We start from the raw sequence: 27,014 nt of genomic DNA on the forward strand, positions 1-27,014 counted from the left end.
GCTTTTCCTTCTTAAAGTACTTATATAGGTGACACAATAAATCTGAATTTAATTGAAGGAGCCAATGGTTGAAGTTCTCTTATGCACACACATACATTCTACAATATATATCACTTGATCATTTACAAAAAAATATTTTTTTAATTTAATAATCCTTGCCATAATTCCTTGAGATTTTCAAATAGACTTTTCAAAATATAGCATGTTTGAATTAGAAATGATTAGCAAAATCCATTAGTGCACAGTTCACCACCATCATAAAAACTCATTTAATTGAATACTTATAAAAAATTGGGTTAGTGGCTAATGGGAAGGTATATTAAATCAAGGGCAGTTTTAATTTTGAAGGCAAAAATCTTCATAAGAATCTATTTGTAATCTTCTGAAGCTGCTGCAGTGAAATCTCTAACCTGTGAATAAATCATCCCCTTTTATGACTGATGATGGTCAGTATAAAATGCTGGGTGGTTCATGCTACAATTTTGGAATTGGTGTGGCTGCCATTGCTATGCTTTCAATTGCACACTCATCAGTCCCTCTACGGATCCGGAAGTAACCTTGCTCACCCCAGCTGGTGCCCCAGCTGTTTTTAACAATCCAGTAATCCAGCCCAGTTTTTGGGTCAGTGCCATAGCCCACCAGCAGGACAGCGTGATTCGTCAGCTCAAATGGATTGAAAGGGTCCTTCAGACCAGTGTGGTGGTAGATCCCCTGGTTGTAGTGGAGGAAGTCATCATAGACTTCAAAAGCAACTGCCATGGGCCCATGATGGACCAGCTCAAGCTTCATCAGGGCTTCGTTGCAGCCCCCGTAGAAACCACCCACATAGTGGTACTCAGATGTGTAGTAACGAAAGCAGTCCTCCTTCATTTTGCATGGCGAGTCAGTGCCTGTGTAGGGGAAGCACGCCTCTTCCACCAGCCCGAAATCTTGGGCATACTTTCCTGCAATGAGGTATGGGAAGCCGCCTTCACAGCCTGAGGAGGAATAACACAGAGTTATTACCCCTTTATGAGAAAGGGACACAAGGAGAAATTGTCCCACTTCCTAGCATCTCTTTTTATTCCATTAATTTTTTATGCTACCTGGAAGTTGTACCTGGCTTAAACGTCACTTCATTCATCTATCTATTACTACCCAGCTCACTATCCTATCATCCCTACCTATTTATCAGACATTTATTCAGCACTTGAAGGTACCTCTAGCAGAGTGGTCAGGTGGGAGGCTCTGCAGCCTCACTATGTAGATTCAAACCCAAAACTGTGTGAAGAATGTCTCTGTACCTCTGTTTACTTATCTGTAAAATATAGATAGTAACAGCACCTTTCTTGTAGAATTAAATTAGTCACTCCATATAAAAGCAATAAAAGTTTACTATTGCCCTAACTGGTTTGGCTCAGTGGATAGAGCATCGGCATGTAGACTGAAAGGTCCCAGGTTCAATTCTGGTCACGGGCATGTACCTTGGTTGCTGGCATATCCCCAGTTGGCGGGGGGGGGGGGGGGGGGGGGGGGGTGCAGAAGGCAGCTGATCGATGTTTCTAACTCTCTATCCCTCTCCCATCCTCTCTGTAAAAAAATCAATAAAATATATATATTGTTTAAAAGTTCACTATTATTATTCTTATTAAATATCCAGACACCACACCGTGGCTCTTTATAAGGGGAAGGACTGTCTTGATACATCACAATCCCCAGAGCCTGGAAGTCACAATATCCATGTTTGATAAGTATTTCAGAAAGAATGAAAGGCCCACTGGCAAATAATCATTCTCCGCTGGTGAACTGAGAAACTTTCTCTTGGCCAAATCCGGGGTTGACGGAAGAAAACTTTAACATGGGAATGCTTCTCTCTGAATGAATGGCCATCAGGCTTTCTACATACATTACATATGCCCTCTTCTCAAAAACATACATACAGAATTTTTAAATTATCCTAAAGAAAAACCAGTGCTAGTTTGGTTTTAACAAGAATTAGGTTTTGGAGGGAGACCTTAGTGGAAACTGAAACTCTAAGGGTTAGAAGCTGTGTGGCCTTTAAAAGATTATAGAACAACTTCGTGTCTGTTCCCTGTCTATAAATTGGGGATTATATCTACTCTTTCAGGGTTTGGGGCATTGTTGGGTAATGTATGTAAGAGATTCCTAAGAGGCAGTGCTCATGCAATCTATAGTATAACTATTGGGGGTGCGATAAATTCCATGAGAAACCACTCATTAATAACTGATGGGGGCAGGCTTGCACCAGGATTTTCTGACTACAGTCATTGGCTCTCTCTACTACACCATCCTTTTATCTTTGCCAACATTGGCCAACCACACATAGAGGAAATAGTGCCTGAAATACAACGCTTACCTTGAGCATACTGGCTGCAAGACACAACCTCCTGAGGACTCAAGATTGGTGACTGGGTATTGTTGGTTAGAATACGTATTCTTGCTTCCAGCATACCCATAGAAGCAAATGAGTAGCAGCTTCCACAAGAGGCTGGTGACAGAGAAAAAAAAAAGATATATAACCCAAGAGACCTTTGAAGTACTCACAAAAACAGAAAAAGCTCAGTGGTTAAGATATTTTAATATATTTACACTGAGTGTTGCTTGAGCACAATAAAAAAAGAGTCAATCAATAGACATGACTGAACTTAAAGCAAACATTAAGATTTCAGCTTTTTCATCAAAAGGCAAATGTTACTATATGGGGCTTTCCTTGAGAATATTTTAAGAGAGGGAAAAAAAAAAAGAAGAACGAAAACTTCCTAACTTCTGCAAAGCATTTGATAGTATTCTTGATCATGAAGAAATGACCTATGTCTGCAGAGCCACCAGACTGAGAGAAAACAGACTGAGGGATACAAGTAAGCTGAGCTTTTAAAAAGCAGCATTTTCTAACACAACTTGCTGGGTGGAACTAACCCTAAGATGGGCTCAAGGATGGGTATATTGTAGAGAGTTTGATTTAACCAGGGTCAAGGAGGCAAAAGACAACAAAGCCCAAGAAAGAAAGAGAATAATTATAATGATGAATATGGTACTTAAGATATCCAATGAGGAAATAAAGATATAAGACATGGAGGTAGTAAAATTAAATGAAGACTGATTCCAAGTGAAAAAGGGTAACAGCAGTATAGCTATGGTCCCCGAAAAGTATTACCGAGAGGAGAGAAGAACATGAAAATAGCTGGATAGGGGTAGGGAGAAGGGAAAAGAAAACAGCTTCATTTAACACCTGAATGCTCTGGCAAAGACAAAATCAATTTACTTAAAAAGAATATGCGAGGAACATAGTTGCTATTTCAAAAGAAAAAATACATTATAAAGAAAAATATGTGAACAATATTATTTTTCTATGTTTCTTCAATATGTGTGGTTAAGAAATAAGAAAATGTGACACATATATAACAAAACTGGGACTTCTACTTGTTATAATTCTAGAAAGAAATGGGCATAATATTAATATTTCTATTATTACATAGCCTCTTTGTCGCTGATACAAATTTAGTACCAAGACATTGGTACTGAATGCAAATATACACAATTGGCATGTTGTTCACTTTACTAATATTAGTTACCAAATTATCTGAATAGTGAGCACTCCCTTATGCACATAAAACAAGATTAGTGAATAGACATATTACAATCCAAAAAACTCATTCTACGTAAAGAGAACGCTGCGTTTATTCTATTTAATAAAGCTAAATTTCACAATTTAGATACTGTCTTCCTTAGAAAGAAAAATACTCAAAAGAACATTATGCATTCAAAATATGCTACTTGGAGAAGGTAACGGTTGATTCTCATTCCTCCCTCAGTGCAAAGTAAATCCAGGATACTCTATGCTCAGCCTCCAACATCCTAAACTCTATTTGAATTACTTATATTGTTTTCCACAAACTATACTGTAAATTTCATTGAGTGTTCACAGGAGATTTGTTCTCTTCATCTTGGTGCCTGATGCAACAAGGGAACACAATGCATGTTTGTGGAAGAAAGAGTCAAGTTATGAACAAGATACGTATTTGCATCCAGGGGGGAAATGACTTGAATGGAAACAGTGAACCTTGACTTCTTTCTAAGCTGTAAGGGAGACACAACCCTAGGGCCTAATGTGAGGCCTCTCTAAGAAATTCAACAATATCAGAGGTCCAAAACCTAGAATCTATTAGAGCCCTACTAGCCTTTAACTGTTACCATTTCTGATGTTCCCACAAATTCTCCTAATAAACATCTCAGATTTACCCATATCACATTATATACTGCTTTTGCTGTTGAGGGATCATCTAAATTATAGACAGAAGACAAACCCTTGCGATGGGCCAGTGTAGTTTGTTGGGGAACACATGACACTTGATTGGAAAGTTGTAAGGAGGACATTCTGAGAAAAGGGAAATGTGTGGGAGGCTGCCTGCCCTGTTTATTGGAATTCCGACTTAGGGGAGACTTAGGGGAGTGTCGAAGTTGGCGCCCCTAATTATTCCCTGTCCTTTCCAAACAAGTCTGTGAATGTGCAGATCCCCGGGTGTTTGCTGGAATCCTTATGCTTAATCCCTGGATGCCATTGCTTGAGGACAATGCAAACACATGTGTCCTCCCAAGATTACTCACCCTACTCATTGTATCTAAAGATAAAAACTAGAATAAAAGGCTAACAAAGCAGGCAACTGAGGCTGCCTGGTTCCTTCAGCCAGGCCATCCCTTAGCCCTCTCATTCACAATGAAACTGTGTCAGAGTAATCTGTTCATCCGTCATTCAGGGGCTGCTGATAAGCCCTGGCAGTAGCTCAGTTTGTTGAGCATCGTCCCATGCACTAAGAGGTCACTGGTTCGATTCACTCAGGACACATGCAGTAGGGGGCATGCAGGAGGCAGCCAATCGATGAGCTCCCATTGTTGTTTCTATCTCTCTCTCCCTCTCCCTTCCTTTCTCTATAAAATCAATAAAAACATATTTTTTATAAAAAGACAAACATTTGGGAGAAGGCCTTGGAATTCATTTAGTTATACATACACTGAGACTTGTAAAGAAGCAATAATGACCTGTCCAAAGTCACAAAGCCAACAGATGGCAGGGGTTCCTAGTGTCTGCTAATGCAGGCCTAGTGTCCTTTTCAGTTCACAGGTCTCTATCTACTTTAATGAATCTTCAAATTCCCTTTCCCTGTCATCTAGTTACTAAATAGACCAAAATTAACTTATACATTTTGTTTAAACCATCCAAGTAACACTATCCTTAGGACCCTCCTTAACTTTCAAGTGATAGAATGTCAAAGAACTACATGCGTGACAATAAATAGCCAAAGCCAGTTGTTCCTACAATGAAACACAAGGGTCTTGTAAAAAAAATAACATTCCACAAGAGTCTGGAAACAGCCCCATTTTGGCCACCCAGGATTCTTGGCCCATGGCAGCCAAAGAAATAACCTCTCTTGGTTATTTCTGACCATCCATCATTGTGGGGGGCGGTGGGGGAGGGGGGGACAAGTCACATGTACATTCAAGAGATCAGAATGTGCTCTGTTAACAGAAAAAAACATGGGGATGAGAAAAGGAGAGAACTTCTCTCAAGCCCCTGTAGTTCCCAGAAGAATGTGTCAGCTGCCGAGGTAATTAATGACTTTCAAACATCAAAGCCAGAGCCTAGATTTTAAAAGAACCATTATCCCTTCAGAAGACGAAGGGAGGTCTGGCCCAGACAAAACTCTGCATCAAGCCAATTTTCACAGTCTCAAGTAAATAATGTCACTTTTGCAAGATTTAACAATGTTCAGCTGCACCTTCCAACAGCAGGAAACATACAGAACTAGCAGTAAGGAGTCAGAATTCCTACCCCTTCCTGCCTTCCACTGGCTTTGTCACTCAGCTATGTGACTGTGAGCAAGTCACTTGATCTCTCTGGCATTTCTCTCTATCTTGTATGTAAAATGAATAGGGTGAAGCAGACAGTTTAAGGTTCCTGCCTTCCGGCACAAACAGCATTTAAAACAAGTCTGAAATGAACTACATTTTAAACATTAGCAAAACACTCTGCACTTCCTAAGTAACATGACCTGAGAGACTGCCTCTTCGCTCATGAAGATGGAATAAATAAAGGCAGCATAGCTGGAAGAAAAACTAAGGAAGTTCATGTCTTCCAATTTCCGAGCTCTCTTGCCTCTCACACTTCAAAGTCAACCCAGCCATTCAGGCTGGGGCTTAAACCTGTTTCTAAGTGTAAAGCTAAAACCTCATTTGTCCTCCCAATGTCTCTTTTTTCATTCATCTTGATATGCTCTCTGCATAAAGTCGTGAATTCCCTTAACTGCAGCTAATTTTGAATTCTGGGTTATACCGAACACTAGTGTTCTTAAAGTTAGTGGAAATTTCGAAGTTGCCCAATTAACAGGAAGGGAAAATATTTTTTTTTTTCCAACCGAAAGTACAGAAAACCAAAAGAAAGTCAAAAGAGGAACCTCTAAGTACATTATTTTCCCAAGTACCGAACAAGATTCTACAAATGAGGAATCAATTGCAAAGCAATTAATCTATTGAATCCTTCTGTTTTTAAATTACCCATGCCTCTGTACAACTCACAGTTATAACTCTCACGAAATATGGGATATGGGAGACAATATTAGCTTTTCAAGCTATAAGAAAACCAACATCAAAGAACTTGGCTTTAGAAAGTCTAATTTCCTTCCACTGAATAATTGTCTCATCACTAGTTGATCATTGTCTCATCACTAGTTGATCATATCGTTTGGGGAGTGAGAGGAACCAAACTTTTCCCCCATCTTCTCCTATGCTTCCATTGAGTTTTAAAAACACTTTCTCAAATAATTTTTCATGTTGTATTTTAATGTTTCGCTTGCAGGTCTTGCTAAACGGTGAGTCTCTAGGACAAGGCCCATGTCATATTAGTTTTTATATCCTCAGCCACTACCAAAAAATCCTAACACAACATCCTATATAATAAAGAGATAATATGCTAATTAGACTGGACTGAAGAATGAACAGTGGGTGGGGCTTTGGAGCCACGAGGCAGAAGCCAGGGCTGTGAGGACTGAGCCTCTTGCACAAATTTCATGCATCGGGCCTCTAGTATTCTATAAACATGCAACACAACAGAAGCAAGCCTGTGCTAGGCCCTCATAATCAATACGACATGAAGTAGTTACTTAACCATTTCAAATAAGTACAGGAAATCTGTTTGATGATAGAGAAAAATTTAATCCTCTCTTTAAATATCAGTCCTTTCATTTCTCAATTACCTTCAAATTTCTCTCATTTCCAATCCCTCTTCAGCAAAAGAGAAGGTAGGGAATGATTTCTACACTTTCTCTAGAGCTGAAGAGTCCTAGAATAACTGGTACAAAGGGAAGACCTCTGGTGTCAGCTGGACAGGAACCTTGCTGACTGGCTGCTATAAGACTTGCTCAGAGCTCTGGGCATTTAGAACATTTTGCAAGAATTCAGTGAGGACGGAATTGAAGGGTCAGTGGTGATTAAGTGGGTCAGGCTGATTATCACTGAATTTTTAGGAAAGGGGAAGAACAATTTATCTTTGGATGTTATTAACTTATAACGTTCTCAGGAGATACCAATCAGATTGTTTTCAGACAGCAAATACTACACATATTTTATGGTAACAAATCAGTCATATGTACTCTAATTATCTTGAAATTGAGCTTAGAAGTAATAAACCTGAGTATTACATAAATGATTCCACAAGTCATTGTTGGCTAAAATTTAGGGTAAGAAGATAATTTGTTACCAAGTGCTATTAGAGGAAGAGTTATTAAATGTATTCATTCTGTATCCAATTTCTGGAAATAACTTATAAAATGGAATTACAGTCATACCTTTGGTAAACCCAGGCTCTGCTCCCAGGCCACATTTTGGAAGCTGGGTTAATATTTACCATAATAGGTAATATCCTGACATAAAATAAATGGAAAGGTCACAGATTAAAAAAATCTACCAGAAAAAAATTATGGATCCATTTTCTGGCCTTTTATAGTACTTAAAGTTTAAATGATGGGGAGGGAGGGGGAAGACCGCTAGCAAAGTGGGATTATAGACAGAATACCAATTCTATCTGTATGCAATTCTTTGTTTCTACATGAGTCTCTCCTTACTAGGAGAGCAAATGAGTATGGCTTACATATCACTCTGATTAATCCCATTAGCTCCATGGAACCTATATTGAGCAGGATAATTAAGAAATTCTAAGCTCAGTTCGAGAGATTATCTAGTACCAAAGTCTGTTGTGGATACAAAAGAAGTGAATATTCATTGGCCATAACATTTCCATTTCTTTACTAAAGTAAATCATGCCCATTTTATCTCTGTATCTCCAGAATCTACTGCAGAGTTTGGCACATAGTAAACATTCAATAAATGTTTCCGAATAAATTAATGAAAAATTAGACTTTTTTTTTACCTTGGTTTCGAACAGGGGTAACAAAATTGGTACCATGAACATTCCTCCAATCCCACGATGTTGGCAAATGTAAAAGCTTTTCATGTATTTCAGCAGTTAGTGGTGCAGGTTTGGGCCTAGGATGGAAATATACATTTGACATCAATATACAGTCTTTCCTTTAAGGATGATTTCCTAACTTCTAATTCCATAATTTCAACCTCCTGGCTGGCTAAGATATACATTCAGACTCAAGGGGCACTTGTCTCATCAATGTTTCAATGTGTGTATTGCACAATCATGTGGCAATCTACATAATATCTCTATTACAGAACTATGTTGTGTGACTTTCATTAACCATTTCTTTTTCATGATCTAGTAATTTCCCCCCTGTGAAATGACACTGGTTTTGTATATCACTGCAATGTGTTTTTAACATGTGTCAGTAGCTGCATTCTTTTACTTTTAACAGATTTTGACCAAGAAAGTAGACATGGGAAGTTAAAGATGGCCTACAAAGGATATAGAGAAATTACTGATATCTAACTCAGGAGATGGGTAGTAGTGATAGAGAGGAGGTAAAAGAAGTGAAGAAGGCACAGAAACAACAGATCTAAGTATCAAGTAGGCAGACTAGCTCCATAAACAGAGGACAAAATTGCTTCATCACTACAGAACTAGAGCTTATAGGATATGCTTGGAAAATAAGGCACAAAATAAGAGTTGCCTGTTGCCTATCCATCATTGCCAAGAAATGAGGAAATTGTTCTACAAGCTTCTCTGTATTAGAGATTTAAAACACACACACACACACACACACACACACAGCATTTTAGCTGTAGCCACGCCTGAATTCTTAAAGTTTGCCCAAGTATGCCAAATGCTCTGTGTTCCATGTCTTTGTACTGCTGTACCTTCTATCTAAAATGCTTGCTGCCCACTGATTAGAAAAAATCCCCTTAGAGTTTTTCCCTGACTTTTAACTTTAAAGACTGCTCATACAACAGCCTCCACCCACAACCCCCAACAAAAACCCACTTCTCTCTATGCTCCATCATCTCTTGTGTTAGGGCAATACTGTTATATTGTGGTAACATTTATTTTTCTGTTATTGTAAACTACTTGAATTTCTTACTCAACTTGGAATTATCATACCACAGTGTTCTAACTTTCCAGTGATTACCAAGTTGGTTTTTACCAGCATCCAAGTTAGTCATTGGCAAAGATTATTTCTGGACTTCTTCATGTCCTCTGCAACCAATCCTAAGTCCTTCTCTCACACACTTCTCTAAGAGATTATATAAGTTAATGCTAGGTCAAAATGGAAGTGAGATGAAAGACAGGGGGAAAATCATTTCTGACTAGCAATCATAACCTTGAGAACTGTAAAGAATAGAGAGCACTGCACAGCCAGTCTGGCTCAGTGGTTAAACATTGACCATGAGGTCCTAGGTCAATGCTTAACTTGGTGAGGGCACATACCCAGGTTGCAGGCTCAATTCCCAGTATGGGGCATGCAGGAGGCAGTGGATCAATGATTCTCATCATTGATGTTTCTCTCTCTCTCTCCCTCTCCCTTCCTCTCTGAAATCAATAAAGATGTATTTTTTTAAATATATTTTATTTATTTTTTACAGAGAGGAAGGGAGAGAGATAGAGAGTTAGAAACATCGATGAGAGAGAAACATCGATCAGCTGCCTCCTGCACATCTCCTACTGGGGATGTGCCCGCAACCAAGGTACATGCCCTTGACCGGAATCGAACCTGGGACCTTTCAGTCCGCAGGCTGACACTCTATCCACTGAGCCAAACCGGCTTCAGCAAGATGTATTTTTTAAAAAGAACAGATGGCATATTCCATACAGAAATGTCAATTTTTCGCTAAAATATTAACTAAGCCAGGGGCATTGCTAGAAGATGAACATGAGGTGGTCTTTGACCATATACGTAAAAAACAGCATTAAGAGACATGAAACATACATAAACTACCATAAAAAATACAAGGCAATTATAGTAATGCTATAAAACATTTAACCTGGATAATGTCCATGGAATTACCAACGTACATAAAAAAGCTATGCATCACGAAAATATTATATGCTGGACAGAAAAAAAAGATATAAACCTTGGATATTTACTCTGAAATTTATGAATAAAAACTAGGGTACAAATTTTGGAAGGAAATGAACAATTTCTGTGATTTTTACGTTGAGAGGCCAAAAGATTCAACTACTCAGTAAATATTAACTAATTATCCTATAAATACCTAAAAACACACTAAAAAATATGGAAGATAAAAAAGGAATTGAAGCATGGAAGCATAACATAATTTCAGGGTGTGTATCTCAGAGCTATACCAACCTCCTACAAGTGGCTTCACCACTTACTAGCTGTGTGACATTAGTCAAAGATCTTATTTTTTTAAAATATGTTTTTATTGATTTTCAGAGAGGAAGGGAGACGGAGAGAGAGATAGAAACATCAATGATGAGAAAGAATCATTGATAGATGCCTCCTGCACGCCCCCTACTGGGGATCGAGTCTGAAACCCAGGCGTGTGCCTGGCCTGGGAATTGAACGGCGATCTTCTGGTTCAACAACTGAACCACATTGGCTGGACATTTTTTTTTAAATTTTGGATTCAATAATTTTTTTTTTGAGGAAGGGAGAGAGAAAGAAACATCAATGAGAGAGAGAGAAACATTGATAGGTTGCTTCCTACACACACCCCAACCGGGGATCGAACCCAAAACCTGGATATGTACTCTGACTGGGAATCGAACCCACCACCTATTGGTGGACAGGATGATGCTCTAACCAACTGAGTCACAATGGCCAAGGCATTAGTCAAAGATCTTAACACCACAAAACTATGATGGACTCCTATTAAAATGAGTATAAGCATATCTAACGCAAAGAATTTTTAGGAAAATAGTGCTTAGAACAATGCCTGTCTCTGATAAGTCCTTGATAAATAAATTATTAAGCAGGTATGATAACTGCCATCATCATCATTCATGTCATTGAACAGATTAAATAGAATGATAGATTTAAGTGACTCTGGCCCACAAGAGGCATTCAAATGTTAACTTCCACTTTCCCACCACTCTATAAGGCAGAATGTTTGCCCATCAACACACCACGGACAAAGCAAAAACAGTGTGACAACTGAAGCTGAATGGTGTAAAAATGAAGAGAGTGAAAGAGGAATTTGGAAGATGGGAGACGTGGGAATTACAACATTATCGTTACACTTCACATTACCAGCTCTTAATCAATTAGGTCCAAATTCTTTAAGAATCTGGTGAAAGCTCTGGACTCAGGGAGATGCCCCCAAATAATGAACTTTTCTATAATTTCAGCAGTTGCACAAATTCCCTACACCTAAAGTTAAGAATCTCGCCCTAACTGGTTTAGCTAAGTGGATAGAGCATCAGCCTGCGGACTGAAGGGTCCCAGGTTCAATTCCGGTCAAGAGCATATACCTTGGCACATCCCCAGTAGGGGTTGTGCAGGAGGCAGCTGATCGATGTTTCTAACTCTCTATTCCTCTCCCTTCCTCTCTGTGAAAAATCAATAAAATATATATTTTTTTAAAAAAAAAGAATCTCCAAGAGTTTTCATTGTATAAAAAATGTGATTGAAATGGGAGCAGCTAGACCACAATGTCTACTTCAGTCTTTCCAACTTCACTCAATTCCATCTCCATATCCTAAGCCTCCTATGGAGCCTTAGTCTCAAAAGCAGCCCTTCATGAAGCTAGCCCTTCCCCAGAACAAAGGTGGTGGGGTGAGAGAGAGAGGGGAGCAGAGCACGGAATTCATCAGCTATACGGCACATGACAGGTGGCAAAGCAGTTGTGTCTGAGGCTCTTATCTTTCAGGCAGGAGCCCCACTCCTTCACTTTATGAATCTAAGAAGGGACACAACACACACTCCCCAATATCAATTATCAAGAGCATCTCATGGACAAGCAGTTCCTTAGAATACACCTTGAGAATTACCATGTACGATTCTTTTTGAAAAAGGGGCAGGACTATGAGAGATAGGAAAAGTCTCCAAATAGCCTCATAGCTGAAGAATGCCAGAGCATTAGGATTATTAGTCTGCAGATAAAAAGTCAGAATGCATTTTAATTACTTAACAGTTAACCAATGAGTGGCCTGTTCAAACAATAAAATCTGGACCAGGGACTCTATTTATATTAAGGAAATCATCAATATCATCTCAGAAATTTGGAAAATGTTACGATTATTAAGGGAAAATACCAACCTACACAATTTACTGACTCCCACTAGCTCCCTATTGGTTTCCAGTTCACTGCCCTTCAATTCTATGAATTTCTCCTGAAGCAAGGTCGGGCATCACAGAAACACCTTTGGCTACTTAACAAATGTTAAAGTACTGTATACTCTGATAGATGCAGCTATGGTTTTGAAAGAATTTTTAAAATCCTACCAAATTCCTGACTATATAAATTAAAAGTATTACGACCTAATTTCCCAAAGTAACACTACACTCTGGGGTGTGTAAGCTAAAGATAGAAAATGTCACTTCTGGCTGAGGATAGTAAAACTATAGTGGTAAACAAGAAACATTTTTGGTTGGAACTTAAAACAGAAAGATGATTTTGAGATGTTTACAGGTGGCAAATTTGACAGGCAAGTTGAGGGGTATTTGAGACAAGGAAATATCATGAATAGAGACGATATGAAAGGAAAGTTTTCAGTCATTGTGTGTCATATATTTGAAAGCAGGTCACAGTACTTAAATATATTAGTGTCAGGTTTAGATGGTTTTGCTTACCAAGTTAAACATATCCATTAGACAATAGGCAGTAACACAATAATAGCTGAGTAAAGAAAGACGAAATTGGCAATATTTTATAGATTGGCTTAGAATGGGGACAGAGAGGGAAAGATATCAAAGAAACCAGACCAAAGAGACGGGGTAGGAGGCTGAGCCACAAGGCAGGAAAGAGACAACAAAGCCCTAACTAAGCCAGAGTTTAGAAAATGGAAAGGGAGCCCAGCCAGCGTGTCTCAGTGGTTGAGCATTGACCTATGAATCAGGAGGTCAGAGTTTGATTCCCGGTCAGGGCACATGCCCAGGTTGCCAGCTTGATCCCCAGTAGGAGGTGTGCAGGAGGCAGCTGATCAATGATTCTTTCTCATCATTGATGTTTCTATTTCTCTCTCTCCCTTCATCTCTGAAATCAATAAAAAATATATTACAGATATCTCTCATCCCCCCTCCCTTTACCCGTCTAGTAAAAAATATATTGAAAATAAGAAAAGAAAATGGAAAGTGAATCATGGAAACGGCAGATCTGTGAAAGCAAAACCCATAAACAGGGATTGGAGAGCATGAGAGTGTGTGTGAATAGGAGAGGAAAATGGTCACACACAAAAAAATGACAACAGCCCTGACTGGTTTGGCTCAGTGGATAGAGCATTGGCCTGTGGACTGAAGGGTCCCAGGTTCGATTCCGGTCAAGGGCATGTACCTTGGTTGTGGGCACATCCCCGGTGGGGGATGTGCAGGAGGCAGCTAATCGATGTTTCTCTCTCATCGATGTTTCTGACTCTCTATCCCTCTCCCTTCCTCTCTGTAAAAAATCAATAAAATATATTTATAAAAAAAAAAAAAGACAATAGGCCTTAGCCCAGCCGTGGGCAAACTACGGCCCGCATTTGAAATGAATAAAACTAAAAAAAAAAAAAAAAAAGACCGTACCCTTTGATGTAATGATGTTTACTTTGAATTTATATTAGTTCACACAAACACTCCATCCATGCTTTTGTTCCGGCCCTCCGGTCCAGTTTAAGAACCCATTGTGGCCCTCGAGTCAAAAAGTTTGCCCACCCCTGCCTTAGCCCAATAGTCAGCAAACTGCAGCCCCTTGAGTGTGGTTCTTCGACAAAATACCACATGCGGTCATGCACATACAGTGCGATTAAAACTTTGTGGCCACACTCAAGGGGTCAAAGAGCCGCATGTGGCTCACGAGCCGCGGTTTGCCGATCATGGCCCTAGCCAGTGTGACTCAGTTGGTTGGAGCATTATCCCGTACATCAAAAGGTAGCAGGTTTGATTCCCAGTCAGGGCACATATCTAGGTTTCAAATTCAATCCCTGGTCAGGGTGGGGGCTGGAGGCAACCAATAGATTGTTTCTCGTTCACATTGATGTTTCTCTCACTCTTTTCTCTCTCTCTCCCTTCCTTAGATAACAGAAAAAACGTAAGTTGGGATGACCAGTGAAATGGTGGCCAACTCAGGAAGAGATGCTGGTTGGAAGGGATGATGGCATTCAATATCTTTATTGGTGTTAAGAGATGTGCTTTATTACCTGGGGAGTCTCTGTCTGTGGCCACCACTTCTCCTAATCATCTCTCTCAGGGTAAGAGTCTCATATTCCAGGTATGTGGTTGCAGTCCAAGACTTCTGAACGGCATTGATCGCTTTCACGAAGTCATGATTATATTTGTAGAGCCTATTGGAATACCTGCCAACAAAAACAAGATAGCTTTAGGCACACTCTTTACTGATGTAACTAGACTCCATTAAAATAAGCATTCATATACTCTGGGCCTAAATGGAAAATGGTATAATCTTTCAGAAAGGCAAAATTTTTTTTGGTAGTGTAACATCAGCACTTTATTCAAATCTTCAAAACAGTCTTTATTCTAAAATAAAAATGTTTTAAAAATCCACAGGTTAAGTACACCGTGGTATAGAGAGTAACATACAATGGCAAATTTCCCAACAGTCGATGGGAAAAGCAATATCGTATATACAGAACACAAAATTGAGATAAACTGAAAATTATAAGGTAAAATAAAACCCAATTTCAGAAGACAAAAATCAAAATATTAAGGATCCCTGCATTATCCTCAACCCTAATGAGTATTCACTGTACTCGTCATTTTGATTTGAATATGACCCCATCGACCCAGCTAAGGAACACTTGGGAGCCTCAAGTGATGGTATCAGACATTCCAACAATAAATGGTAAGAAATTTTTGATCAGAAAAATTCCCTTACTTTGGCTCTAAAGACATCAGGCTATAGTACAGTTTGTGTTCATATCCTTTGTTCAAACAAAGCCATTTTCCTGGCACCAAAGCAAATTTGGTTTGGTTCATATATAAAGACAGCCTGTGAGTCCAAAAGGCACTGTCCACTCTTGCCTGAGGATATATATCCTATATAATTAAAGGGTAATATGCAAATTGACCCTAACAACATAACAACTGGGAATGACTGGTCACTATGACACACACTGACCACCAGGGGCAGACGTTCAATGCAGGAGATGCCCCCTGGTGGTCAGTGAGCTCCCACAGGGGGAGCTCTGCTCAGCCACAAGCCAGGCTGATGGCTGCCAGCACAGCAGTGGTGGCGGGAGCCTCTCCCACTTCCTCAGCAGCGCTAAGGATGTCTGACTGCAGCTTAGGCCTGTTCCCCACTGGCAAGTGGACATCCCCTGAGGGCTCCCAGGCTGCCAGAGGGATGTCTGACTGCCAGCTTAGGCCCGATCTCCCGGGGAGCAGGCCTAGGCCAGCAGGTGGACATCCCCTGAGGGGTCCCAAACTGTGAGAGGGCACAGGCTGGGCTGAGGGACCCCCCGTGTGCACAAATTTTTGCACAGGTGGGGTCTGGCTGGCTTGCCCCAAATGGGACCAATCACGCCAGATCAGTCCGGGGGAGGGGCTGTGGGTGGTTGGTGGGCCGGCCCCACCCCCGATTGGGGAGGGGTGCGCTGATTGGGGGTGGGACTGGCCAGAGGAGAGGGGACATGGGTGGTTGGCTGGCTAGCCCTGCCCTCTGGTCAAACTCCCAGTTGAACTCCTGATTGAGGGGACAATTTGCATATTAGCCTTTTATTATATAGGATATATATCAGTAGCCTGGAACTAGAATGTCTCTGATGAAAGTAAAGGTTCAAGCTAACTAAGATGTATGTACAAAGATGTTCAATGAAACACTTACACTAGTGATAGATTATAAACAACCTAAACAAATCTTTTAAGATAAGGGACTGATTAAATAAATAATACACTATACAGTATAGTCAGTAAAAATGTCTAGAAGATTATTTAGTGATATGGAAGGGTGCTAAGTCTATATTAAATTAAAGAGCAGAATAAAAGGAAGTTTATAGAAAATTAACCAATTATGTGAAAGTATAATATATATTTATAATATATGTACCTTTTAAAAATGCCAGCCATGGTTATCTGAGTGGTGACACAGGATCACCATCTTTCCCTACCTCCTACAGTTTCTACCATGCACTTTTATAACTTTGTAATCATTTTTTAAAAAGAGAGAGAACAGAACAAACTGTAATAATGTACACAGAGTACGGCAAACATTATAACTACATGATTTAAAAAAGTATTCCATATGAACATTTGGTTTATATCCTTGTTACTAAAATTGGGTTCCTGAATGAGGAAACTTGGTAGAAATGCAACCAACCCACACTCATCTGAATATGCATTTTAATAAGATCCCTCCTTCCCCAGAGCAGTGACTCACAATAACATTAAAATTTGAGAAGCACTGGTGTATCTGACGCTAAATGCTTGGAGTCAGATGTAAATAAATATAACATACAAAGAACATGTTTACAAAGAAAAAAATGGGGGAGTTGATTACTCATTTAATTCAAACATGTATCCCAGCTTATGTGCCAGGTGCTAAGAATTATAGAATTATCATATTATTACAACTGAATCCAATTCAGTGGCTGAAGGATGACTCACTATCCAACACTTCCATAAACTTTCTTTTATGCAAAGCAAGATAAACCTAACCTGAGTACCATCTTAGGCATACTCTGAGCTTTTCTTTTTCTTAACTTAGACTACTGGAATACCTGCCAACAAAAGTATACCAGGGTGTACTTAACCTGTGGATTTTTAAAATTTTTATTTTAGAATAAAGACTGTTTTTGAAGATTTGAATAAAGTGCTGATGTTACATTACCAAAAAAAAATTGCCTTCCTGAATGATTATACCATTTTCCATTTAGGCCCAGAGTATATGAATACTTATTTCACAGAGAGACCATTTTGATATAGTCAAAGAACCTGGCAGCACTGAAATTAATAAGAAAAACATGCAACTACCTTGATAACCTTTTAATGTTTTTACCAAAGTTCTTCCCCACTTGTTGAAAAGTGTGAAGTCAGAGATGTATCTTTCTTAAATAGATTATAAAACTGCCTGTATCGTACTTCTCACCACACTATCACAATGAAAACAAATGAGTGATTGGTTTCTTTAGACGAGAGTAAATGTTAAATTGTAAATGTATACCTTGAAATATTTTCCACTGATAAGAGTCACTATTTCATGGACTTCAAGTATTTGAAAAGCAGTAACAAGACCTGTATTGTAACATCTAACAAAACATCCTGTGTTAGCCCAGCCAGTGTGGGTCAGTGGTTGGATGTCAACCTGTGAACCAGGAGTTCAGGCTTTGATTCCCGGTCAGGACACATGGCCAGGTTGTAGTCTTGAATCCCAGTGTGGGGCATGCAGGAGGCAGCCAATCAATGATTCTCTCTCTTCATTGATGTTTCTTTCTTCCTCTCCCTTCCTCTCTGTAATCAATAAAAATATATTCAGAAAATAAAAATACCCTATGCTATGTGTATTACAGTAATGACAAAGAAGGTCTTAAACACCATTGTTTTTAGTGTGTGAGATCCAATGAGATTAGGAGGCATGGCAGAGAAGGACAGTCACTGGCGCCTCAGGCCTCAGGTGAAGGAAGGGAAATGAAATCGTCTTGAGCACCACAGGGATTGCGAAGACAAGGAGGACAGCAGCTACACTGGGGTGGTTTGAGTCCAGCCAATACTACTGGAGCCAAAAAGGAGACAGAGAAACCAAAAAACAAAGAAAAAGGCAGCAAGTCAGAGTCAGCCCAGAATCAGCCTGTGAAGATGAATTCTTTGCCAGCAGAAGATCAGGAAATACAGGCCACTGAACTGTTTTCATTGCCAAAACAAGGAAGAGGCTAGAAAGTAAAGCTGCAGGTCCTCAAACTGGGAGGAGTGGTCAACAGCCAGGGTCCGGAGTGCAAAGCCTTACAAAGACAACATCCGCCAGGGGCCCTATGCCCTGCCCCAGGGCTTCACCTGGGATGGTGTGGACCTGGGGATCGTGGTGTGGAACAAGAATTATACGCCCTCCCGAATGAGAATGACGTGCGAGAGGATGGCAACATGTTTCGGCTTGATTATCCCCCAGAATTTCCTTTATGGGCTCTCCAGCACCTGGCTGGCTCCCTCAACGGCACTGTGGGTTCGAATGGTCTCAAGTCGGAAACTGGTTGGGTTCGTCAGCACCATCCGAGCAACCATCCAGGTCTGTGACACAGAGAAGATGGTGGAGACCAACGTCCTGTGTGTCCACAAGAAGCTGCGCTCCAAGAGGGTGGCTCCAGTCCTGATGCGTGAGATAACCAGGCAGGTTCACCTGGAGGGCACTTTCCCAGCTGTTTACACAGGGTGGGTGGAACTACCTACCAAAGCCTATCAGCACCTGCAGGTGCTGGCATTGGTCCCTAAGCCCACGGAAGCTGATTGGCTGCCAGAGTCTCCCAAGACAAGCTGGGATGTGGCCAATCGATACAAAGGACATTCCAATAGTGCACCCTCTCCCCACCAGGTACCAGGTACTGGAAGCAGTTTCACCGCACGTCAGCCATGAGCCAGGAGGTAGAGCCCTGGTTCTACCCTCACGGAAATGGACTTGACACTTTTGTGGTGGAAAATGCAAACAGTGAGATTTCCTGAGCTTTGACACCATCCAACCCACAAGAGTCTAAAGCAGCGGTTCTCATCCTGTGGGTCGCGACCCCTTTGGCGGTCGAACGACCCTTTCACAGGGGTCGCCTAAGACCATCCTGCATATCAGATATTTACATGACGATTCATAACAGTAGCAACATTACAGTTACGAAGTAGCAACGAAAATAATTTTATGGTTGGGTCACAACATGAGGGCCAGAAGGTTGAGAACCACTGGCTAAAGGCTGCTTATTCTTTCTACAATGTTCACACCCAGAACCTCTTCTAGACCTCATGAGTAACACCCTTGTTCTCGCCAAAATGAAAGGGTGTGGCGTGTTCAATACACTGGATCCCATGGAAAACAAAACCCCCTGGAGAAGCTCATGTTTGGCATAGGGGTCGGCGACCTGCAGTATTATCGTTACCCTGGGAAGTGCCCCAGCGCAGGGGCAGAGAAGGCTGGGCTGGTGTTACAGTAACCAGTTGCCAGTAAGATTCTAGATAAAGCCACTGAGAATTTGAACCAGGAAATGATCCAATTTTCCAAAATGTGAGAATCCTTGACAAAGGGAACAGAAGCGAACCGGCTTTACCAACCGGCAGTGAACTTGACAACTGTACTGAAATGGCGTAGGCTGGGTGACGTCACCTTTGGCCATGTCTCTGATCTCCGTTTTCCACTTAAGTACATCCTTATGCAGCCGTGAGCAAGGATGTGACTGCTGAAAACTAACTCATAATTGGCGTATTATGGAGTTAATGGGTGAAATATATATGTGTGTGTTTAATATATATATTAAACCCAATGAGATTAAAAGATAATGTACCTCACTACATATGGGTTAGCAGATTATTAAGAGCTGAAAGAGATCTTGAGAGTAATTTCCTCCTCATTTCACAGGTAATGTAACATAGGTTCTGAGCACTCCAGTTAGCAATTTAGCTTCTACGCTAAATGAGACAATGTTTGAAATATCAAAAAAGTACAATAGTACATAGTAAATCCTCAACAACAGAGTAAAAGTGAACAGCTTATTAGGAAATGTGTTGCTCAACGATCGAGCCAAGCAAAGCAATTTAAAAGCTAAATGGGGGGCATGGGTCAGTGTGGACTTAGGTCAGCACTTTACCAGAAGCGCACATCCCGTCCTCTACACGCAGGCCCCCGCCTCTCAGCTGTAGGAGCCATTCCTGTCAGGGTGACCTGCTTTAATGATGTGTTCATGTGCACTTTCAGGGGATTTCACAGCTAAATAAAACATAAAAAGCTGCTACCAATATTAATTTTTCTTTTCCGTCCAAACTAATAAAGTCTGAAATCTCTTGTTTGTGTGGTTCACGTTACCTAACGTGCATCAAACTTAACAAAAGCATTAATTGCATTTTATAGGCTGAACTGTGTCCTGTCCAAATTCAGATGCTGAAGTCCCTAACCTCCAGGATCTCAGCAAGTGACTGTATTTGGAGAGTGGGCTTTTGAAGAAGAAATTAAAGTAAAAAAAGAGGTCATATGAGTGAGTCCTAACCCAATCTGTATGGTGTACTTATAAGAAGTGAAAACGAGGACACAGACAGTGGATAATCACATGAGGACACAGAGAGCAAGTGGCCGTGAGAAGCCCAGGGAGAGGCCTCAGAGGAAATCAAACCTGCCTACATCTTCATCTTGGACTCCCAGCTTCCAGGACTGTGAGAAAATAAGTTTCTGTTGTTTAAGCCATGTAGTCTGTGGTCCTTTGCTGTGGCAGCCCTAGCAAATGGCATACACTACGTAAACACTAAGAATTTTAATTTCAGTTACTACTGCCTTGTTTAAAATTTATGTCCAATCAGTATCGCCTACACTTGTTGCAACATAAACATGTGTCTACAAACATCATGCAACCTGCTTTTACATGGCAATAATAAAATGATTTTTCTTTATTAGTCACTGTGGTTCTGCAGTCCTCTTACACATCACGTTTGGAGGGCTTTGAAAAAATCATGCTTTCTTCACTCATTTACACCAGTCGACATTTTTCCAGTAAAGCTTTGTTTCCAAGCCAAATACATTTTATATAATCAAAATAAAATTTTCCAAGAATTTAACATACACACCTAATGTTATACACAATAAAAACGAAATGGAATATATTGTTCATTTGTGACAACTCACTTTTCCTGGAGACCTTCAAGGTGGGCAGCGTTCATTCTCACATTCTCCGCGGCAGTTCCCACCTTCTTTCCGGTAAAGCAAGCCCAGTTCCGGCCCAGCACATCGTGCACCCACCCGGTCATGGTCTCATCACAGTAACTGGTCACCTTGCTGCCCTCTTGTTTATACTGCAATTAAATAAGGGAAGGAGAGGCCTCGTGAATCTGGTCAACTTGCAGGTCCACTACCCTGCCTCCCCATCATAGTAAAGAACTCCCCCCGCCTTTCGATTCACCTTCAGAATCAGCCTCTAATAATCAAAAGGAAAACTTCACCCTGAGAGCTTACAAGGAGAAAGTATTCTGGAAAAGGAAGATAAATAAATGTCTATATGATAAGCACGGTTAGTCACCAAATAAAACTTACATAACAAAACACTTCTGGGTGTGAAAGGCAGGGAAAGAAACTAACATTTTTATAGCAACTGCCACATTCCAGGCATTTTACAAATTGCCTCATTTCATCCTCACAATAAGCCTATGAGGCAACAGACACCCAGAACCCCTTTTACCCAGCAAGAAGAGGGAGGCTCAGCTCAGAGAGAATAGGTAGCTTATACCTAAGGGAACAGAGCTGTTACATAACAGAAACAAAATCCTGCTGTTTGTAGACTACAGTTTTCCACTCAAAAGGTCCACTCCAACAAAACACAAGAACAAGAGATAAAACTTTTCAACTTTTCCATAGGACTAAACAAAATCCTTTCTTCTCTCGTTCTCCAAATTTATTAGACTACTAGAGGCCTGGTGCATAAAATTCGTGCACGGGGTGTGGGGGTCCCTCAGGCCAGCCTGTGCCCTCTCGCAGTCCTGGAGCTCTTGGGGGATGTCTGACTGATGGCTTAGGCCCGCTCCCCTAGGGAGTGCTGCCAAACATCCTAGCACTGTCACAGAGGCGGGAGAGGCTACCGCCACCACCAGTGCGTTCACCAGCCGTGAGCCAGGCTCAGGGCTTCTGGCTGAGCGGCGCTCCCCCTGTGGGAGTGTACTGACCACCAGGGGGCAGCTCCTGCATTGAGCGTCTACCCCCTGGTGGTCAGTGCACATCATAGCAACCGACTGTTCGCCATTTGTTGATTTGCATATTAGCCTTTTATTATATAGGATTCTGATCATGAGAGCTAAAGTAACCTGATTACTAAGTATTCTGTCTACTTTATTTCACTAATATGGCCCTTTGTCTTATTTCAATGGTAATTATAAAGTGATAGATCCAGGATTTGAACTCAGAGGCTTTGGCTTCAGAACCTAAAACCCTCATGTTATAACATCTCCTCATGGAGGAGGGAGACGTATTCCACAATGAGAGCACAGACAGAGAGTGAGATGCAGGGGGGCAATGCTAAGTTTCTATGAGGGGAGTTGGACACAATTTCAGGCATTGACTTAATTTAATTGAACAAAAGCAGTCAAATCAACACCACAGTCAGCTGTGCTTCAATACTTTTCTTGACCAAAGGATACAGTAGGTTGGTTTTGGTCCATGGACTAGAGTTTGCAGATTTAAGGCCTCTGTCATAACCACTCAATGCCACCATGCAATATAAAAGGTGCATGGAGAATAGATAAATAAATGAACTAAACTATGTTCCAATAAAACTTTATTTACAAAACAGGACTATAGTTTGCAAACCCCAAGTGTAGAGGAATGAGTGGGCTAAACTATACTTAAAGATAAAATTACTTAATTGTGACTGACTAGCTCCAAAATCAAGTTATATTGAGTGGTAGAATTAAAAATGTATGACCTTAGAATCCAAAAGAGCTGGATTTGAATCCTGGATTCACCACCCACTAAAGCCACACAGCACAGGATAAATTACTAAGGGCTACTAAATAGTAGCATTGATGACATTGTGAAGCCCATCTGTCTCCCTCTGGCTAAGAATATCTTCACAAGCATGAGTTCAGCTCACCACTCCAAGCGTTCCTGACCAAGCCCCAACTCAGAACAAGGAACGCTGAAATAAAGGCCTAGGACAGTGATGGCGAACCTTTTGAGCTCGGCATGTCAGCATTATGAAAAACCCTAACTTAACTCTGGTGCTGTGTCACATATAGAAATTTTTTGATATTTGCAACCATAGTAAAACAAAGACTTATATTTTTGATATTTATTTTATATATTTAAATGCCATTTAACAAAGAAAAATCAACAAAAAAAATGAGTTTGCGTGTCACCTCTGACACGCGTGTCATAGGTTCGCCATCACTGGCCTAGGATGTACTCGGGCTGCAATGTTAGAGGGTTTGCTGTGTGAAAGGTTGACAAAATTTATGCTAATTGTGCTGAGGTACATGAAGCAGCAATGTTTATAGGTCTAAAGCAGTCTAATATTGGTAACCTCATGTGATGCAACCTCCACCCCTGAGAGTTTCTCTTTGGCACAGGCTCTTGGTCATGTTCCCTTCTCCCTGTCACATGCCAGTCACACAGGCCAGGTGTGGCTAAGCCAACACTGTCTGCTCCTCTGCTGTTTTAGAAAACAGTCTTGACAAGGCTGTGAGAGTGCTTGAGATCTATATTGCAGAAATCAGCAAAAATAAATACATGAAAAAAAAACCACACTAAACACAGAAGATGCTCACTGCAGTGTAATGGAAAAGGTAAAAACAAGAACAAAAGCATACCCCACCCCAACTGGTGTGGCTCAGTGGTTGAGTGTTGACCTATGCACCAAGAGGTCACAGTCTGACTCTTGGTCAGGGCACATGCAGGCTCAATCCCAGGTAGGGGGCATGCAGGAGGCAGTTAGCCAATGATCTCTTTCATCATTGATGTTTCTATCTCCCCCTCTCCCTTCCTCTCTGAAATCAATAAAAAATACATTTTTAAAATATAGCCCAAATTTTCAAGTATACAAGTAACTAAGTAAATTAATAAATCAAAGGGATATTACCTAACATCTTAAATGATCCATATGAGTTCTATTGAAGAGAGGTGAGCAAACTAAGGGAGGGAAGGCTGCCTGCTTTCATAAATACAGGTCGATGGGCACATGGCCAGGCTGCTTGTTTATGTGTCTATGGCTGCTTTAGTGCTACAGCAGCGGAACTGAGCAGCTGCCATAGGAACCATAAGCTGATGAAGCCTAAACACTTAGTGTCTCAGAGAAAGTTTGCTGACCGCTCTATAGAACAATAAACAGAGAGCACCTATGACACATTAGGAGGGGAAAAATGCAAGGTAAGTTGAATGCAAATATATACAAATATATACATTATGAAATATGCTTTTGAACATGGACATGGAAGGTGAAATGAGTCTCTGGGTGGGATTTTCTTGGTTATTTACAAATGGAGACTGTTATATAGATTTTGTGGAATTAATCACTTTTAAAAATGCTCTGATTTCCTAAAAATGAGAGTCGTAGCCTCCAAAGTCCTAGAAGAGGACATCTATGAGGGGCGGTCCAGGTGTTCCTAGAGGCTGCTGACGTGGATCCATCTGGTATTATGGTTACACTTCCCGAAAACAATCATTATTTACATAACTTTTGGTACAGTTTGCTAAGTTCTTTCATTTATTTATCAAATACATAATGGTCACATACTATTTCCCTGGCATTGTGCAAAGTGCTAGTACATATGTATTAGCAGGTACATATGTATTGATGAGTCCCCAGCCCTCAAGAAGTTTAGGATTCTATGAAGTAAACAAACATGTACACAGTTCATGACAACATCATGTGGTTCAGCAAGCTAGCCATGCTTGGAGAAGCCCGAGAAACTTCCCCGTATCAGAAAAAAAAAAATTACATATGAAATGACTTGCCCAACATACCAAAAGAGTTAGTTAGGGGCATTCAAAGTAGGAGAAATAGGGCCTGTGTTTCTCATCAGTGTGGTTTCGCTCACCTACTTGGCACAACTGAGTCATAGTTATAAGCATGATGGTTATCAGCAATCAAACTCCCCCTGTAAGAGGAAGGCCAACTTGTTATTTTGAGAAGGAAAATTACTAGACTGAGTCGGCATGACTGATTTTGCTCCAGTCCCTTGATCATTCATATTTGTTCAATGACTCTCTGCTCCTCCCCCAACACTTACCTATCACTTCATACTTTATAAACATTTCATAGATTACTCATAAATCTTAGAGGTTAAAGAGAACATAAAGATAATATAGTCTCAGGGAACAAAAAAAGAGACTTACTAAAAAAGGTGGTCAAACTAGAATTTATAATCAAAGACTGGTAGAAGCAAGCGTTCTTCCTAATACCTTGTACCACTCATGGGAAAAAAAAGTGGCTTTGCAAAGTGAAAAGGAGAAGAAAAATTTCAAATATGAATTGACAGGTTATGAGGATCTCTGTTTCATCCATTCTTTCCTTAAAATAAACAAACAAACAAATAAAAAACTGAAGCCCAAATTGTGCCCAAGTCCCTTCAAGGGTCACCTAAATACTCTAGAAGTACTAATGGCCACTTTCTACATTTCCTTGGCTAGTCAGTCTTTTCACCATTTTTGTCAAGGGTTTTTGATGCTGAGCAGAGGTGAGGGACATGGTCTTAGGTGTGATTACCCAGACTGGATCTAGCTCTGCCACTCACTGGCTGTGTGATCCTGATTAAGTTACTCATCCTCTCTGTACTTTTGGTCTCCTCATCTATAGAAGCAGGATGACAAGAATAGCCTCTCCTTGATTGGTCCTGTTTTATATATACTGACCCAGTTAATTTTCACAGCAGCCTTTGAGGTTATTCTTTACACACACACATAGATACACACACACACACACACACACACACACACACGCGCGCGCACGCATGCACGCACGGGCGCACGCATGCATCATGAGAACAGGATTTTTGTTTATTCAATAAGTAGGATACTGTCTGGCACTAAGAGGCCGTTAGAACAAATGCCAAGTCTTATTTCAATAACATGGAACCTCAGAAGAAATACAAAGTTTAAAATTAACAGAAGTGTGGTCCTGCCATGATCAAAGACCAAATTCTGACTCACAATGTTACTCTAGAAGTCACTTTTCCTCTCCAAATCTGTTTCTCTATCAGCAATTTTAGCTTGGAAATTCCAACATATCTCTTCAGCTTCCTAATTGCACTCCTTACATCTGTAGGTTTCTATTTAATATTTATAAAGCCAGGCAAGTAATTCTTAGTTTAGACACTCTCTTTATGTATTTACAGTATTTATATGTCTAAGGAATCCTAAACAATCCTAAAAAAACTACAACTGTTTTTGTTGTTTTAGCTCAAATAAATGTACAAAAGGAGCTATCCATTTGTGTACCATTTTTTTTTTAATATATTTTATTGATTCTCTACAGAGAGGAAGGGAGAGAGACAGAGAGCCAGAAACATCGACCAGCTGCCTCCCACACATCTCCAACTGGGGATGTGCCCGCAACCCAGTTACATGCCCTTGACCAGAATCGAACCTGGGACCCGTCAGTCCGCAGGCCGACGCCCTATCCACTGAGCCAAATGGGTTTCGGCTGTGTACCATTTTTGATACATTAAATGGATGGAATTAGTTTCCATTTAAAAATGTTATTTTATATTATTCTGCAGTTTTCCCCCATCTAAAATAATTTGTTGGGTTTTTTGGGTATTTTATTTTTAAGAAACTAAAATTACCTTATA

At 40.5% G+C, this 27,014-nt stretch overlaps 1 protein-coding gene and 1 pseudogene across 3 annotated transcripts in view; one reads left to right on the plus strand and one right to left on the minus strand.

Annotated features, from left to right (window-relative positions):
• Positions 1–245: 245 nt before the first annotated feature.
• Positions 246–27,014, minus strand: part of CTSC (cathepsin C) — a 44,182-nt gene continuing 17,413 nt past the window's right edge. For 2 of the 3 annotated variants that reach the window (XM_070425820.1, XM_070425822.1), the window contains exons 3-7: positions 21,367–21,533; positions 14,750–14,905; positions 8,420–8,535; positions 2,357–2,488; positions 246–977 (exon numbers count right to left, since the gene is read on the minus strand). In XM_070425820.1, the coding sequence (XP_070281921.1) occupies positions 475–977; positions 2,357–2,488; positions 8,420–8,535; positions 14,750–14,905; positions 21,367–21,533 (1,074 nt within the window). In that variant the 3' untranslated portion in view covers positions 246–474. Of the gene's footprint in view, positions 978–2,356; positions 2,489–8,419; positions 8,536–14,749; positions 14,906–21,366; positions 21,534–27,014 lie in introns of those variants that run through there. The other variant, XM_070425824.1, reaches the window with a different exon arrangement.
• LOC139017419 (glycylpeptide N-tetradecanoyltransferase 1-like) lies at positions 18,175–19,690 on the plus strand (annotated as a pseudogene).

This window comes from Myotis yumanensis, unplaced genomic scaffold (genome assembly GCF_028538775.1).
Source record: "Myotis yumanensis isolate MYYU_CA2020_CCGP unplaced genomic scaffold, mMyoYum1.0.hap1 SCAF_10, whole genome shotgun sequence".
Lineage (NCBI taxonomy): Eukaryota > Metazoa > Chordata > Mammalia > Chiroptera > Vespertilionidae > Myotis > Myotis yumanensis.